The sequence below is a fragment of the Falco punctatus genome (genome assembly GCF_963210335.1).
Source record: "Falco punctatus genome assembly, chromosome: 1".
Taxonomy (NCBI): Eukaryota; Metazoa; Chordata; class Aves; order Falconiformes; family Falconidae; genus Falco; species Falco punctatus.
Window position 1 is genome coordinate 103,799,245 of NC_137580.1, and position 13,989 is coordinate 103,813,233.

The following is a 13,989-nucleotide window of genomic DNA, read 5'->3' on the forward strand; positions in this document are numbered from 1 at the left end:
CTCTTCTAGGGCAATGGTGTTGCACTACATTGGTCATGGCTTTGCACAGCCCCCCAGGCTCCTGTGATACCCCCTGTTCCCCAGCGCAAGGACAGCATCTTCCCTGATGCCTGCAGCATCCCATGTGCATGTCTGGACCTCAGCTGGAGCTGCTTCCATAGGAAAACCCTCTGGAGTAACCAGCCCCTCTCCTAGCCCCACACCTGGGCACCCTGAAAGTTAAAGGCTCTGGCTCCTTCAGCCACCCTTGGGTGCTCCCTGCTCCTGTGGCCAAACCTTTGGAAAAGTGGGTTAAAAACCCAAATGACACATCAAGGGAAAGGTGACACCACCACCACTGCCCCCCAGGGATAGTTCCAACAAGGCAACAACCCTTGGTTGCTTCTAATCAAGCAAATTTATGGAAGGTGACCAAGTGATGGATGTTCCCCAGGACACTGCACAGCAGCAGGAGCTCCGAGCAGGAACATCGTTCCCAAGGGATGGCCATTCCACCAGCCTTACCTTTTAATGACAAACTGGATGTTGTTGCTCGCTTGCAGGATCTTCTTCAGCTTTGCAATCCCGAAGCAGTTGGGGCGCCGCAGCAGAATGCCTTCTGGCAAGCCCACAACAAAGAGGTCCTCGGGGTACATCAGGAACTTGGAGTAGGGAACTTTGACTGGCTCTGATATTCCTATGGCTTTCGCTGCGTGGGGACCGAATCTCATTAGTTTGCTGGACCTCCGCATCGGGTCAAAGTGGCAGCGATATGATATGTTGGCGGGAGGGGCTGAAGAGGTTTTTTGGAGAGTTTGTTGTCACTCTGCGCCTGCTGGGGATGTCCCTGACACTGGCAGACATGAGATGAGGGATAGAGCCAGGCAGCCACCCGGAGCTGGCTCTTGCTACGCTAACATAGCCTGCCTTTCGGTAGCACGCATCGAAGGGGCTTCCTATAAAGGTTGCAAGCATCTCTCCACAAGGCAATGGGACCCCACATCCATACCTCCATGGACATCCCTCTGCTAGATGAGGGGACAGGGAATGTGTCTGGGGGTGCCCTGCCAGTCTGTGCAGCCCACTAAATTCAATATTTAGCTGGGCTCTGCTAAATATTGCCAAAAAGCAACTGAAGAGCCAATGCCAAGCAGCGCTGTTTGTCTAGAGGTGAAAAACCAGGACAAAACCCCACGAGCGTGGGCCTGGACTCCCAGTCTGCTACTAAAGCATGGGGTGCATAAGGGCCATCACTCCACCAGCCACCCCACCTGCATCCCCAGCGCCCAACCCTCCCGAGAGCATCCCGGCCCTTCTTTCCCTGGTCACCATGGGCTCTCCCAGCCCAGGACCCTCAGCTCAGCTCTGTCCCCAGCTTCTGGAGACCACCAGGAAGAGCCACATCTGGTCCTGCCAGTGGCAAAACCTTTCTGCTAGGTCTCAAAAGGCATGTGTGACCTCACTTGTATTTTTTTCTGGGTCAAATAACCTTTCTAAAAAAGGGGTGAGCAGAACATGCCAAGTGCCAGCCCCTGACGCCAGGATGCCACCTGCCTTCCTGAGCCACACCGCAACCACCTCGGGTGGAAAACCCTCTCTGATATTTCACACCAGGCATGGGGGGAACCACTTTGGTCCTTCCCTCCACAGCGGAAGTCTGAAGGTCACGGCGGCAATTCCTGGGCTGCAGCGAATGAAAAGGCATCGAGGAAATCAAGGGGAAGAACTGCAATAACAAGGCCCGGGGAGATTTCAGATGCATTTGTAAGTCCAGCAGACAGCAAATGAACAAATTAGATTGCACCTTTACTCAGCTACTGTTTTGGAAATGGTAGGTGATATTTCTGAGCAATTAGGAGCTCCCCACGGCAGAGGCCGGCACTCGGCATGGTGAGCATGTGTTAATGACTACCTTACCGTATCTTGTGTTGAACAAAATTTCAACTTGTTTCCTCAAATGACTTAAAACGTCCCCTATACCATCTGCAAAAAAAAAAAAAAAAGAAAAAAAAAGAAAAAAGAAAAAAAAAAAAGAAAAAGAGAGAGATGCTCTGAGAAACCAGCTGCCTCCGGGGCAGGGCAAGCAGTGCGCAGCGCTGGTGAGCAGCCCCTGACCTCTGGCAGAGCCGGCCACATGCTCTTTACGCCTCCCAAATCGGTGCCAGTCCTCTGGCAGCTGCCTCCAAGCTCGTCACTGAGTGAGGAAGGGCAGCGATGCACCACAGAGCTGTGCCAGCAGCCAGGAGCAAAAAAATATAGGGGAAAATGTAAATCTGGGCAAGAGAGGGGAAGACATAGCCCGGGAACATGGCAGCGCCCTTCTGTGCTGAGCTTTTTGGAGGCTGAATGCTTTGCTAATCATGTCAGAAGACCACAAAACCCAACCCAAAATACATCTTTGAAGAACTTGCAATGATGGGCAATGCTCAGAATTCATTGCACACTCACCTGATCCCTCCATCTGCTTTTCTTCATGTCGTGACTCCTCGCTGGGCCCCTTTTCTGTCCCTGCTGAGGAAGAGGAGGGTTACCAGCAGCTGGCACCAGCAAAACCAGACCAGACATGAGCAGGAGTTCTCTGGGTCCCCTGCTGTCACTGAAGTGTCCCCCCTGCCCTTCCCAAGCTCTGCACATGTGTCCCAGCACAGGCTTGGGCTGGCAGCATCATGCCAGGGGCTCTGCCTAAGCAGAATAAACCCATCACTTACATCGAGAGATCTGCCCACCCCCCAGCATGGACTTCCTAGGAGAGGCAAGACCCAGTGCCCGGCACGAGTGAGCGCAGCTGCAGTGCCACCACAATCCCCCAGGTAAATCCCAGCTGTGAGCCGGGCAGAGGAACCATTTTTTTCGTTTGTTTGGTTTTTGGTTGTTGGTTTGTTTGTTTGTTTACTATTATTGTAGTTTTTTGCAGCATGCTGGGGCTGGAGAGGGGCTGGGAAGGAGTGGTGGTGCCAGAAAAGCCACCGGGGTTTGTCTATTGGAGCTCCCAGCTGGCTTGATTGGGGCCACAAATCTGGAAGTGGGTGCCAACTCCATCACCTTGGCTCATAAATGGTATTTACTCATTTCTGACACGTGCACAAACTCCTGTGCCCCTGCGCGGTCTCCTGGATGCTTCGTTTCTGGTACCTGCTGGCGTTTCTAGGATGTAGTTGGACTCCTCCGAGGCCATGTGCGTGGGCACCGGGTCGTGCATCTCATCTGAACCGGGTGATCGGTCTGCAGACAAAACCCCATGGGCAGCTTTGTTTTGATGTTGGGGGGGCACTGTCCCCAAAAGAGGGTTCAGAGGGTCCCGGCCCATCAGTAAGGGCTGAGCCAAGGGCCCCCCGCTCCTGGGAGCCCCACACATCACAGCCCCACACCAGGAGCTGCATCTGCCTTATTCCTCCCTGGGACCTCCCAGAGCTCATGCCTGAAACACACCTGACCCCTCAAGCCCAAGGGAAAGGAGCAAATGTTTCTTCCTAACCTGCATGGAAGGTGAAGAGCAAAAAGAGTTCAAAATTATTTACTGGGCTTGATTCCATCTAGACGCTCAATTTCGGCTTAAAAAATTAACACTACTTGACTTAGCTGCTCCGCTGTGGGAAAACCTTTTCACTAATGCTGCCTTCCCTCCACAAAAATCACACTTCCTTGGGTTTCCCTTCCATAATCTGCATGCCCTCTCCATTTAAACCTGTCTCCCCTAATGCTGGGCTCTCCAATGCCCTCAAAGAGCTATCCAAACTTAGCTTTAAATAAACCTTCAGCTAGTTTAAATACTTCAGTCAGGTCACTTCTTAATCATCACCTCGCAGGATAAATAATCCAAATTTCATCAATTTCTCCCTGTAGGTGAGCACCTCTCTTCTATTAATCCTCCTCCCCGCCCTCAGCTGTGCTCTCCCTGATTGAACTTGATCTTCAAATAAGGGTAGAAAAGGTGGACTCTGGACTTGAAGTATGATCTACCCGGCACCGGAGAAGTGATAACACCTCCTCCTCCTCCTCCTCACACGCACTGCCAGCTTGCCGTGTATTAGCTTTCTTCTCTTCCGTTAGCTGCCAAGTTGAAAATTAAAATGTTTGATCTACCACTGTACCTTGTTCCTTCTTCCCCTACATTAACCGTAGGTTAAGTCTGTTCTATAATAACCCCGGAGTCGCTCCCCAGATATCACTGTATTTAGGGGACTGCTATAATTTGGGTGCAACAGAGGCGGCAGGGGTGCGGCAGGGCCGGGTGTCACTACCGTCCCCAGCATCGCTCACCCTCAGGCACGTTGGCAGTCCTGTTGCTGCCCTCATTCTAGTGACATTATTAATTAATGTTTGTAAAGCACACTGAAAATGCAAAGTGCTAACTATCCACTCATTAAACTCTGAGGCTCATCCTATGGTTTGCTACCCTGTACAGGTCAGGTAAGTGGAAAAAGACTGTCCCAGCTGCCCCCTCAAGCACCCAACCACTCATCTCCACCATCACCCATCGCCACCAACCTCTCCAGGCAGAAACGTGCAGAAACACACCAGTGCTACCAATTCCAACATATTTTCAGCACGTGCTTAATAGTAAACCTGTTCTTATGAACTCTTCCTAATCAAGCTGTTTTTTCTAAATTAAGGACCTCATCAAAAGCATCCCGTGTTCGATACCTGAAATCCTCCAAGCCCGTGTGTGAAGGAAAGCAGCAAACCAGGCTCGCTTTCTCCAGGGGGAAGGCAAGACAGAAAAGCAACGAGGGAGAGAGAGAAACAACAAAGAGCCCTAAAACACCCTCCACTGTCCCCAGGAAACGAGTTCATTCCCAATATGCCCCTTAAAATGTCTTTCACCGAAGGAAGACCATTGTGCAGGCACGGGGGACCTTCTGTGCTGGGAGATACCCTGCAAACGCCTCTTCTCAGAGCAAAATGCTGAGATGATGCGGCAGCCCTGCCTGCGCAGGGGCTGCTGCGCACAGCCGGTACCCCAGCGCCTACCTGGCACGGTAATCTGGATGATGTCCAGCTCGTCGGGCTCGATTTTGATCTGCCTGATCCCACCCAGCTCTCCTGAGGTACCTACCGGGGAAAGGCAACAAAAGGCAATTGCCAACAGGAACCAGCAATGCTGCGTCTGCCCACCAATGCGGGCAGGGAAATCGTGGCCGGCTGCCACTTCAGTGCCAGCTGAGCATCCCGCAGCACCCAGGCTTCGGCCAAGTGGCCCAGTGGCATCAAGCCCACAGCATGGAGGTACCCGAAGGGCACCCGTGAGCATGGCCTCGGCCAACAGCCTGGCTGGCAGGAGCTGTTGGTGCCCTCACACTGGCCACCAGCCCCATTACATGCTCACTTCCTGGCTGTCTTCACTTAAAACAAACTGGGTCGCCAGCAAGCATTGGTGGGGACGCAGGGGGAACCATCCGCAGCAGGCGCTCCTGGCATTTTTACTGCTCCCCAACTCATGCCTGGGTCATACCCCTCTGCAGACCCGCGCTCTGGGAGGGCCAACCACAGCTGCATCACAGCAGGACACGACCAGCTGAATCCTGGCAAAATCCAGCCTGGTTTGAACCCCGCCGGCCAGGAGCCCACCCTGGACCGGCTGGCTCACAGGGGCTGCCCTGGGAGGAGGCTCCGCTCGCTGCTTAGCCCAGCTGTCTCCCATCTCCAGATAAACGTCCTCACTTAGGGTGGGACTGATTCACTGCAAGGGGCTGAGTCACAGCTTGCAGCTTGGGCGGGGAGGACAGTGAGGCTCCATGTGGCAATTCAATGGGTCCAAGCCCCTGAACCTGGGGAAAACCATTTCTTTCCCATTTGCGGTGCTCAGAACCCCAACACTGCTGACTTCTCAGTGACCCGACCATGGGGCTTTCAGGGAGAAGGGAACTCAGAGACTGAAGACTTCCCTTAGCTTTGCATTTAAGCACGTGCTTAAGTCTTATTATTTTAATTGATGCACTTTTGGAACCCAGCTGGAGGGCCACGGGGTAAGACCCCTCGTCTCTGCATCTATCAAATGGGCATAAAGTCCTTGGAGAACTGTACTGTGGAGCAATGAGGCAACTGGTGCCACACACCCATGTGCAGGAGCTTTCTCTAGTGCCCCCTCCCAATATCACTATTTGGCAAGAGAAAATGAACTGTTCCTCACCTGGTTCACAGCTTTCAGAAACGCTACACTTCTCGGACCTGGAAGGGTAAGAGCAGACAAGAGTGGTCATGGAGCAACCAAAGGGAGAGCACCCAGCAGTGTGCACAGGACTGATCCTGGCAGGAGGGAGAAATGTTGCAGTCCCTCCCCTGCGTGCCAGGCAAGGGATGCAGAGGGGTCCCCTGGGGACGCTGCATCCACGGTCCCAGCATCGGCACAGCGTCTGTGGCTGCAAGGGAAGCCATGGTCTGTGGGTTTCTCTGCAAATAAGCCCTGCTTCCAAACCCTCCCTGCTCCTGCACCATTGTTGATTGCAGCCCTGCCCCTGGACACCAATGGATGTAACTGCAGCACAGAGCTCCTGAAAGCGGGAGGGGTGTTAAGCCCAAAACCTGGTGGACTCCAGCCCTTTGGAGCAGACAGCAGTGCATAAAGCATCATTACAATGTGGTTACTCATGGAGCTAAAGCAAATAGGGAGAAAGGAAAAAAGTCAATTGATTCGGTAAATATTTATTCTGCTCAAAGCTTTTCTCCCCTGAAAACCGGGCACTATCCCAAACTCATGTCTACAGTTAACTTCACATGCTCAGGAATTTACACAAGGTGTTCAGCATCCAAATGGGATTACTTTGCATTCTCAGGGTGCATTTATCTCAGGATGCATTTACTTTCTATCTCTCTCTTTTTTAAACAAGAACCACCATGGCTCTTCAGCAGGAAGAGACCCAAGGAACAGCACTGGAAAACACACTCCTCCACGATGCTGGTCCTTCATGGGGGAGGAAAACCCTTCTGAGCCAGCACCACATCCCTCGTGGCTCAGGGGGGATGTTCAAAAGCCCTCCTCACTTGCCTAAATCCACTCAGCAGCATCAGCAGAACAAACCACAGACAATGTGAAGGAAGCCAGGAGCACTCCTGAAATGTTCTTCCTAAATGTGGCATGGGTAAAAAGGATCTCTGGTCTAGAAAGTACCGTACGCACTACCTAGTAGTCTTGGGGAGGGTTTTAAACTCTCCCACTTCATGTCAAATTCAACCCTTCACTAGGGAGATTTGGGAGAAGGGCTTCCCGAGGAGTGTGTTACACCTTGCAGTGTCTGGCCCTCCTCCTGGGAGTATCTGGCACTGCTCTTGCCCTGGAACTGGACTCTGACCTGGGTGGGCCACTGCTATGGAAACACTCTGCTCCTACCAGGGAACACAGGTTCCTTGTTTGCAGGAAGAACAAAGTGGGATTTGAATATCCACGTATATGTTCCTGCAGACTGGTGTTATCAATGCACTGGGAGATTTTGGGAGATTTAAGCTTACCCCTAGGGCAGGCAAAGCAAGCTGCGGACCACCACTGCAATTCACGATCACCTTTGTACCCAGAGGTACACATGAACCTTGGGGTCCGTGGCCTGATTCAATGTGCATGCAGACAGCGTAAATCAGGAACAAGGCATATATACACACAACTAGGATAAATTCGAAAGGGACCCAGGGTGATCTTCAGGTTATGCCAGATTTTCACCAGTGGAACGTGGTCAGCCCGGCCCAGTGCAGTCCACATCACAGCACCACCCCAGGGAGGGCGATCTGAATCTGGCTGCATACAAACCACCGCTAAAACCCCTTATTTTTCCCCCATAGGGTCTTCTAAAGTGGTTTTACTGCTCCATGGAACCCCTACCTGGCCCACAGCTGGAGTGCAACGGGAGAGATAGGGACAGTGCAGCATCAGTGAGGGCTGCACAGGGACCACGAGCCTCCAGCTGCTCTCGGAGCTCTGCAGTGGCAAACCTCAGCTCCCACCCCACTGGCACGCTCCCACGGGCATGCAGCAGCTGGTTATCTACCTATTGCCTTGCAGAAACCAGCCCAGCATCCCTAATATCCCGTCCTTCCACCTTGTTTCCAGCCACACCAATTTAACTGCACAGTGGGATCTTCTGTTGCAAAAATTAAGTGTCCTAATTGCAAAAATTAACAAACAAATGGGAAAATGAGAAGCCTTAGGCCAGGTTTCAGCTGCACAGCATGCTCAGAGGCCAGCGCTATCTGAAGCATCACTGTTTCCCCTGGCATCCAGTGCACAGTGGATGCTCTGCTGCTCCCTGGATCCAAACACCTCCAGAGACAGAGTGATTCAGCAAGGTGCAGAGATCAAAAAATGGCTGAAGTAGGGTTTTGTGGCTAAGCCCTAGCTGAGGATCCCGGAGATTTGAGTTTATTTCCCTGTAACACCAGTGAAGCCCCTCAGGCTGGGACCCAGCCCAGCCGAGTTCTCGTCACAGACATCTCTGGCTGAGGTTGTCATCAGAGTCCCTTCAGCATCAGGAAGAGAAACAGACACTCGTGGGGTGTGATTCCTCCAGCCTGTTTTAAATGGTTGAAAAGGGCTGACTCACCCGGTGCACTGAGCCTGCTGCTGCTGAAAGGTGCCGGAGTGACTCAGCCAGCCCCGCTCCAGCACAGACTCCCGAAGAAAGCCGTTGCCAGCTTTCCTCCGGCACAGCAGGCCAGTAGCCATGCTGTGTCGTGGCCCTGCTTCACCAGCATGGCATTTGGGGGTGCTGTCTTTTGGGGGTAGCACCTGCATGCTGAGCACTGACCATTTCAACCCATGTACAATACCAACGCACGGAGCAAATTGACATCAGCCACAGAGTCCCGGACCAGGCAAGCCAACCCAGCCACCCATGATCTTAATGTCCTTCCTCATGCTCACGGCTGACTCTTCTCCCCTGCAACCATTGATGGTGGAGCCACACATCTGAGGAGTCACCTTCCTTGGCAGAGCTTCAACACAAAGAAGCAGGGACAGTGTCTGCGAAGCACAGGCAACTTCACCATGGCATGGCACGGCACAGGGCATGACTAGCACCCACAGGGTGCTCCTGGCACCCTGTTCCTGGCGGAGGAGAGGACAAGAAGAATTTGGCTTGTTCCATTTAGCAAAATGAAACCTGGGAGGGGATGCGGTTGGTGTCCCGCAGCCAGTGGGGCAGCAAAGTTGTACAAGGGCCACCCCAACCAGGTGGGGTAAAAACACCCCCAAACCCTCCTTTGAAGCTGGGGATACCCAGAGGGCCGGGGGACAAATGCCAGCCCTGCAGACTGGGCAGCTCGAAAGGTCTCTGCCCTCCGAAGCTGCGAGATTTCAGTGCTCGGCACACTGCCGGGCTGGCTGCCTGCTCCAACACTGCCGACGCGGCAGGTTCCCTGCCCAGGGCGATCACAGCTTTAAGCACACGTGGCAGCCACATCCAAGGGGACAAACCTGAAGCAGCCCTGGGAAGAACTAGAAGGAGACTCAAACCTGTCACAGGTTCATGTCATCGAAAAGCCAAGAAAGGAGGGGAACCCAACAGAGGCTGTGGACGAGACAAGTTACCCCGTCTGCCCATCGCAGAAGTTACCGACCCCATGGCATGGTCCGCAGCTGTGACTGGTGGAGGTGTCGGTGCTGGGCAGCGAGGCTTTGTGCCAGAGAGGCTGAGGGGCACTTGTCAACCCACCCATGACCGAGCCAGCTGTGGGAGCATGGCTGGGAAAAGGCTCCTTCCCCTGCAGCACAACCTCCCCCACAATCACCAGTTATACCACTATAAACCACTGCCCTGCTGCTCTTACTTAAAGGGTTTTAAAACGTAAATGTCGAGGCTAAGTATTTCTTGCTTCTGACCAGCTGAAGCAAAAATGAAGGAAATTGGGGCTAGACAGAGAAAAAAACCTTCTAGATCTCCCAGCATGTGTTGGAAAGCAGTGCTACATGCTCCATAGGTGCTGCCAGCGTGTTACAGACCCGTCTAGCTTGTGGCATGGTTGTACCAGAAACAGGTACTCTCATAAAAAGCCTCCTGCCCTGCTGAACTCTGTAACCCCACCTTTATTAAACCATCTGTTAATCCGCTATTAGTCTCCCTGTGAGCTTTATAAACAAGTAACACATAACGAGCAGGATGTTGTGTTACGGTGCCAGCTGAGGGTGAATCCCTAGGTTGTGCTTTATCACTGGAGATCACTCCTGCAGATAATCCCAGCCTGCCTGGGCACAGCCCCGATTTCATCTGTTTTGTACAAAATCAATGATTCCAAACTTTGCTATTTTGGCTTGCAAAAGGACAGGGTGCTCGGCCCCCTGCTGTGCTGGCTAGCTGTAGCATCACAGTGGGATTTTAGGGAGGCGGGAAAGCGATGCCCTTACAGCCACTCGCCTTCCAACCACATTACAACATCTCCCCGACGCTGCAACTTACTGACCTGCCCCCACCACACCCTCCCGCACCCATCCTTCCCCGCCGATGTGTGCAGCAACAACTTGCTGTGCCCATTAATGCCCCCAAAATAACCCCCTGAGGGATGTCACTTTGGTGTGTCTGGGGACGGGAGCACCACTTACCTGCTGTTGGGCTGAGAGGTCCCCGCCAGGTCCAGCACGGCCCCGCGGTGCGGCTCCGGGGAGATCTCCCCAGGGGGGCTGGAGGGCTCCACCTTGGTTGGATCTTTGGTAAATTTGCTTCCTGGTACCGGGTGCACAGGACAGGTTTGGAAGGAAAAGCAAAACCAGAATTAGCAACCAGAGATGCCAATGCTGCAGCATTTCCACCTCCACTTGTTCCCCTCCCAGTCCCAGGGCTGAGGTCAGGGAGGGGGTGAGAAGGTTTTCACGAGTCACCTGCTTGCAAAAAGAAGGGTGCAGATTTAATCAGGTATAAAAGTTACAATAATAGCAAGATGCTTGCTTAAACCTCTGCATAACTAAGTGTGTGCCGGGAAGCCCTGCTGGGGATGGAGCATCTCCAGAAAGGGCTGGCTGCCAGGACAGGGTGCTGAGAGGTGGGGACTGCGGCTGGGACACCCAGGGAGGGCCAGGGCCATGGACCAGTGCTGCAGGAGTGAGCCCCAAAGTGGGGAGAGCCCTGTCCCATGGGAGGGCATGTGCTGTGCTGGATGGGAGCCTGGCAAAGCCCAGAGCAGCAGTGACACAGGCAGACCCATCCCGCAGCTCCCAGCCCCACACACAGCAGGAGAAATCTCTGCTGCAGCAACACAGAGAGGGACAGAAACACCGTCACCATGAAAAACCTCCTCTCTCCCTTCCCTGTTCCTCAGCAACCTGGAAGGAGCTGAAACGAAGCCTCAGCAATGACCTTGGAGATGAAAAGAGTGATCTGAAGGCAGGGTAGGAAATGAAAATCAGGCAGGGAATGTGAGCAAAGAGCTGAAGGATTAGTGCTGGGGGAAGGAGGGAATGAAATTACGCTGTGAGGCTGCAGAAACCATATAGGTGTCTTGTTAAATAGCTGCTGCCAAAGGCTCTTTGCTGGTCTCAAAGCGCCATCATGATATCTCTACCCTTCTAAAACACATCCCGTCCGTGGGAACACGAAGCCTTTTTCCTTTCGGCTCTAGCCTGCAAGGAAGGGCAGGGCTCTGGCAAGGGGACCAGCAGCAATATAGAGCCTTGAAGACACTATTTATCTACTGACAGTCCAAAAGGCTCCTTTTAATTTGTGCTTTCTATGGACCAAATCTTGTTCTTGCAGCAGCAAAGCTTGCCTGAAGCTGCTACCCAGGGGAGTAGCAAAAATAGGTTTCCTAGCAGTGGTGGGTATTTTAATTAAAGGGTGAGCAAAACTGTATGGGGAAGCTTTGGGATACTTTGCAGTTGGCAACTTAAAATACAGCTCCACTCAGAAAATAGTGTCTTTGCAGAAATGGCACCTCCTGACTCAGCAGATGCTTTTTTGTTTTGCACAGTCAGATGTGCTGACGCGAATCACAAAAAGCCAGGTTTAATGTGTTTTGCTTCTGGTAGCCCTGCAGGGACCCAGGCAGGGGAGGGGGAACTGCCATCCACCCCAGTCCTGCTGGCTTTGCTTCTTCATCTCCTAAATTCCACCTGCACCTCCCTGCCGTGTAACCCCTGAGCTCATGGCACGTTGCTTTCCATCAGCATACCTCTTGAGCTGAGGTACAGACCTATACAATGCCTCCCCCCAGATACCGTGCAACCATCATGGATTTGCAAGGAAAATCGAAGTGTCCGAAGACACAGTTCACTGCTCCATCCCTTGGGGGTAGGTTAGAGCATAAAAAATCCTTTTCTTGAGGAAAAAAAAAAATTAATGGGGCTGGAGATGAAGAAACCCCCCCCGGAGGTGGGACCCCCTAAAGGCTCTGCTGGAGGTCCCCCTTTGGGTGGCTGTGGTGTCCTCAGCCCTGGGGAGCACCCTTAGGGCTGGGGCTGTCACGGAGCCACAGCAGCTAATTTGGTTGATGGAGATATCTGAGGAGAAGGTGCCTGGAAAGCTGCCAGCGTGCGGGGTTGGCAGCTTGGGGAAAAATACCCAAACCCAACAACAACTCCAAAACACGTCTTTACTTGCAAGCCAAGCCCAGGCAATGGGGGAGCAGGGCTGGGCGGTGATACAGCTGGGTACGGTGCCGTATCTCAGGCAGGTATCAGGGCAGTGGACAGGGGCAGCTGCTGGAGCCAGGGTCGGGTTGGACATCGCTACCTGTCTCCTTTTATTTGCGCTCAGCCTGGCTTCTCCAGCTCAAAGCACAAGGAGTGAAAACGCAGGGCAAAGAAAGCCAAAGAAACCCCCTCCCCAGGGTTTTGTCACTGAAAACAGGGATTTTTGTTGTTTTCCTTTTAAAAACAGTCAGTGGCTGGATGCTGCTAGAAAGAGAATAATTTACCGGTGAGGAACCCAGCAGTGATTTTTCTTCCTCCTGAAAGCACAGAACCATGCCGGGTGCTGCCTGTAGCTGCAGCTCAGCCTGGCGCAGGGAGCCAGCCCAGCCTCATGCACCAGGGAATTCTTGCTTAAACCTTCAAACCACTATTTAAGGGGTGCACAGTGCTTGCACCGGTCCCAGCAAAGGCAATCTCAGCGTGCCCTGATGTAGGGCACAGACAAGGCTTCTCCTCACTGAGCATAATTGCATGTGTCCTGCACTTTTGCTGCTTACAGGTGACATTATTTCAGCTCTGCTTCTCTGGATAATCTTTCAATTTTGTGGGCAATAAATCAAAGGACAGGGAGAACGTACCTGTAAAAATTCTCTCATCAAACATCCTAGGAGGAAAGGGAAAAAAAAGGGATTAGAAATAGGTGCTTCTAATGACTGAATTTTAGGTTTTAATTAATGAACAGCATTAAACCAAGTCAAAATAGTCATTTTATTCATCTCTAAAAAAAAGGAATGGATTTTTCAGTGAAAAAAAGAAAGCCTTTTAGCCTGTTGTGCAACCAAGCAACCTTAGAGCACATGCTTTTTAACTAAAGCACCTTTAAATCTGCTTATAAGTCATTCTCTTAATTTAATTAACTTATTAAATGAGGTTGCTATAGGCTGACTTTACCAAAACAGACAGTGGGACCAAAGTAGCTGTTACTGGACCTTCACTTCATGGCTTGGACCATTAACCAGATGCCACCTGTCGCCTGAATACCATATATTGATGCCACCCACAACTTCACTCGTGGGAGCAAAGTGTGTTTGGGGCCACATGCCGGGGCCTGATCCAGCACAGCACAACCTGAGCAACGTGGGACATCTGGAAAGCTAATTCCTTTTAGGATGCCTGAGTCCTGTTGATGCTGGTGATTTTTAGCCCCCCTGGGAGCCTCAGGCAGGGCTTTCCTGCACCGTAGTTTCATACCTCTAAGAGGGAAACAACACAAACGCTGCACAGGCAGGGAGCGAATAAATAAATACATTATAGAGCAGATTTTCCTGACAGGGAAGCAAAGAGGGATTGCATGGTGCTGAGATAACCAGAAAAGCGTCCACTCCTCCTACTCCAGTGCAAACACAGATATCAAGACACAACGCCCTGCCTGTAGGCGATACATCCTCATCATTGTATATATAGAA

At 52.2% G+C, this 13,989-nt stretch overlaps 1 protein-coding gene across 14 annotated transcripts in view; it reads right to left on the reverse strand.

Moving 5' to 3' along the window:
* GTF2IRD1 (GTF2I repeat domain containing 1) overlaps positions 1–13,989 on the reverse strand; it is a 79,030-nt gene that overhangs the window by 26,563 nt on the left and 38,478 nt on the right. For 10 of the 14 annotated variants that reach the window (XR_013923655.1, XR_013923656.1, XM_080364816.1 and 7 more), the window contains exons 10-17: positions 13,162–13,187; positions 10,502–10,622; positions 6,110–6,147; positions 4,951–5,031; positions 3,112–3,201; positions 2,428–2,490; positions 1,897–1,962; positions 505–688 (exon numbers count right to left, since the gene is read on the reverse strand). Coding sequence is in view for 12 of the 14 variants with exons in the window: in XM_080364816.1 (XP_080220942.1) it covers positions 505–688; positions 1,897–1,962; positions 2,428–2,490; positions 3,112–3,201; positions 4,951–5,031; positions 6,110–6,147; positions 10,502–10,622; positions 13,162–13,187 (669 nt within the window). In the remaining 2 variants the exon portion in view is untranslated. The remainder of the gene's footprint in view (positions 1–504; positions 689–1,896; positions 1,963–2,427; positions 2,491–3,111; positions 3,202–4,950; positions 5,032–6,109; positions 6,148–10,501; positions 10,623–13,161; positions 13,188–13,989) is intronic. The other 4 variants (XM_080364822.1, XM_080364815.1, XM_080364820.1 and 1 more) reach the window with 3 other exon arrangements.